The sequence below is a fragment of the Rutidosis leptorrhynchoides genome, chromosome 7 (assembly GCF_046630445.1).
Source record: "Rutidosis leptorrhynchoides isolate AG116_Rl617_1_P2 chromosome 7, CSIRO_AGI_Rlap_v1, whole genome shotgun sequence".
Taxonomy (NCBI): Eukaryota; Viridiplantae; Streptophyta; class Magnoliopsida; order Asterales; family Asteraceae; genus Rutidosis; species Rutidosis leptorrhynchoides.
Window position 1 is genome coordinate 55,392,252 of NC_092339.1, and position 3,070 is coordinate 55,395,321.

General features: G+C 25.8%; 1 protein-coding gene across 1 annotated transcript; it reads left to right on the top strand.

The window, feature by feature from the left end:
- Window positions 1-1,779: 1,779 nt before the first annotated feature.
- Window positions 1,780-2,549, top strand: LOC139859252 (transcription factor TGAL6-like). Its single transcript, XM_071848046.1, has 3 exons — window positions 1,780-1,974; window positions 2,067-2,270; window positions 2,400-2,549. Exons 1-3 carry the CDS (start codon window positions 1,780-1,782, stop codon window positions 2,547-2,549), a joined length of 549 nt encoding a protein of 182 aa, XP_071704147.1.
- Window positions 2,550-3,070: the final 521 nt, after the last annotated feature.

The window sequence follows — 3,070 nt, forward strand, 5'->3', positions numbered from 1 at the left end:
TTCAATTAAACGGTTAGGTAGCCAAAAATAACTAATAAATCAAGTCAACTAACATTTATATCAAATATAATTATGAAAATTAACTAATCAAAATTCAATGAAAAAGTTGACTAACCAAAAATAACTCATTTATCCATTTTGAAAAAATTACTACTATTAATAGGATAATTATTAGCATTAAAAAGTGTGATTTGATTTGATTATGGAAGATTATAAAACACATTTTAAAATTTTATTATGAAATTATAAACATTTATCAATAACATAATGCTTTAAATGCTTTATAAATATTAAAAAGAAAATACAAAAAAACATTCTAATAAAAATAAATATTTCTGTTAGAAAGATTTTTGAAAATATTTATTAATAATTATGATTAGTATTTGGTCATTCAAATTTATTTTATTACCTAAAACAATATTACACTTAATTGATTACAAAATTAGAATCAATCTATTTATAAATAAATTCAAACACACGTTTTCATCCATCACTTACATTCTTTTTCTCTTTAAAAAAATAACTACTCTACATCAGAATGGTTAGCACGAAACACAAACAAAAAGAAAGTGCACCAATTCAATGAACGAAAAACAAGAAGAAAGTGAATCATCAACAATCATTTGAAGGAAAACGGATCAAAGATAACACAAACATTCAGCAGGATAAGGTAAGTGACACCATTCTTTGCGTCAGTTAATCACAAGAATTCATAATTTATTTATCATGTTAATATTTGCATTGCTTTTGTTATTTCTAGGATTTAAAAAAAAAACTAAGTCAAAAAGAGGCTAATATGAGGTGCAGGTTGAGAAAACAGGTTTGTTCAATATTTTCATTTATTTGCACGACCATATATATATATATATATATATATATATATATATATATATATATATATATATATATATATATATATATATATATATATATATATATATATATATATATATTCATGAGAAAAATTATTCATAAATACGCTGTGTAATTAACTAACCAAAATAATCAACTACTTACGAATCCTATTATTTATGCTATGTAATTGGGCTGTGTTGGGTTACCTACACTGCAGCTCATATCTAATGTTTTTTTTTAGTTTCCATTTGTTTTGATTAAGCTACATGCGCCAGTGTTTATTATCGCATGATGGGCTGGCTTAATCTCCCTATGCATCTTTGTGTGTATTGTTGTGTACTGTCATTGAGTTTTATCAATAGAAAACATTTTGCTTTTTTTTTTTAAAAAAAGGATAATATAATCCTTATGACAATGTAAACCAATTTGTTAATACGACCATATAAATGAACACACACGACCTTATAAATGACTTCATTTAACAAATAATGATTTATGGTTTACACATAATCTTTAAAATAGGCGTACGTAGACGGTTTGGAAAAAACGGTTCAACACCTATCGAGACAAATTCAAGTACAGAATGATCATTTCTCAAAGGTACTTATCAATAATGTATTTGTTCGTTTAAACTCGATAATTAATATAAAATTGTTACTTTAAATAAAGTTTATTTCATGACTTCTATATTAACTATTCAGAATTACTCCTTTACAGGAACTCCGGAAAGGGGATATCAATAGTGGTAAAATTATGAAAACATTTCTTAAAAAAAAAAATTAAAACATTTTTACATCATTGATAACTGAAATACATTTTTCGTCCGAAACATATTAATTGATTGCAGATCCACTAAATTTTTCAAAAGTGTACTCGAATTGGTTTGATGAACATCAAGTGCTAATTTATAATTTGCGTAAAGAAATGGTCAACAAATTCCATGCCGCTCGGATTAACCCAATTTTGGATGCTATATTTTCACATTACAATCAACTATTTAAAATGAAGCAATCAGCAGGTAAAATTGACATCTTTAGTATTCTTTATGGTTGTTGGATGCCACCAACTACACGTCATATAATGTGGATAGGTGGTTATCATCCTTCAGATGTTATTGAGGTAATGAAATTAATTTTAGTTTTAAGTAACGTTTTATGTTTTTAAATTATAATATTCATTAAATTTTAACAAACAATAACTAAAAAATACAGTTAATAATGACTCATGTGGAGCTCTACGGTGATCAAAAGAATAAAATGCTACAATTGAAAGATACCTTGTTGAAGGACGAAACTGATAATACTAGAGAGTTAGAAAGTTTGCAAAAACATATATCTACTTCATTATCAGGAAATGCTTTTGTGGATAAAGGTGATGAATATGTTATGACAAGCTTTGCAACACACATGTCAAGTGTAACATGAAAATCCACAATTTTTATTGATTTACTTGAAAAGGTAAACAATCATTTAACTTTTATAGCGATAATAAACAACATTATAATTATACAGTACAGTACTAAAATTTTAATGTTTCTTATGTAGGCTGATACAGTGCGTCAAAAGAGTTTAACGGAAATGCAACGGATATTGAAAGAAACTCAACAAGTTGCATCAGTGTTCACCATGAATGACTACTTCAAACGCTTTTTTACATTGAATCATCTATGGGAAAGTCGTCAAAGAAACAATTAGCACAACAGAATACTCTAATATCTATAAATAATTGGACAACAACATATACAAGTTGTCTTACCAAATATTTTATTTATATCTGGAAGTCTAATTTTTGTTTATTTAAATGTTTGCCAACTTACTTTTTCATATATTGTTTGTTAAACGACATATTTAATCTGCAACTCAAAAAATACATCATTGGATTTCATTTTAACATAAAATCATTTAAAGTTTCTTTCAATTAAAAAAATTATTGACCGAAACTCGCGAATCCGCGGGTCTTAAGCTAGTTTGGGAAAATAAGAGAATGGGATTTGGGAAAATAAGAAGAGGGAATTCAAAAATTTTAGAAAATAAGAGGAGGGAATTTAAAATTTGGGATTTTGTTAAACTTTTAATTAACACTTTTTATATATTTTTTTTCTAAGTTAAAATTTTCTAATAAATTTTATTAGATTAAATTATGAACGTAATAAGAGCTAAAGTAATTTACCTTAAATATATACGTGACGGTTTAAGTGAAAATTTTGTTAAATATA

Excerpts from the sequence above, each read along its gene's own strand:
- LOC139859252 (XM_071848046.1), top strand. The coding sequence starts at position 1,780 with ATGGTCAACAAATTCCATGCCGCTCGGATTAACCCAATTTTGGATGCT. Across the intron at positions 1,975-2,066 it reads ATCCTTCAGATGTTATTGAG|TTAATAATGACTCATGTGGA; the intron begins GTAATGAAATTA and ends TAAAAAATACAG. Across the intron at positions 2,271-2,399 it reads TTGCAACACACATGTCAAGT|GCTGATACAGTGCGTCAAAA; the intron begins GTAACATGAAAA and ends TTTCTTATGTAG.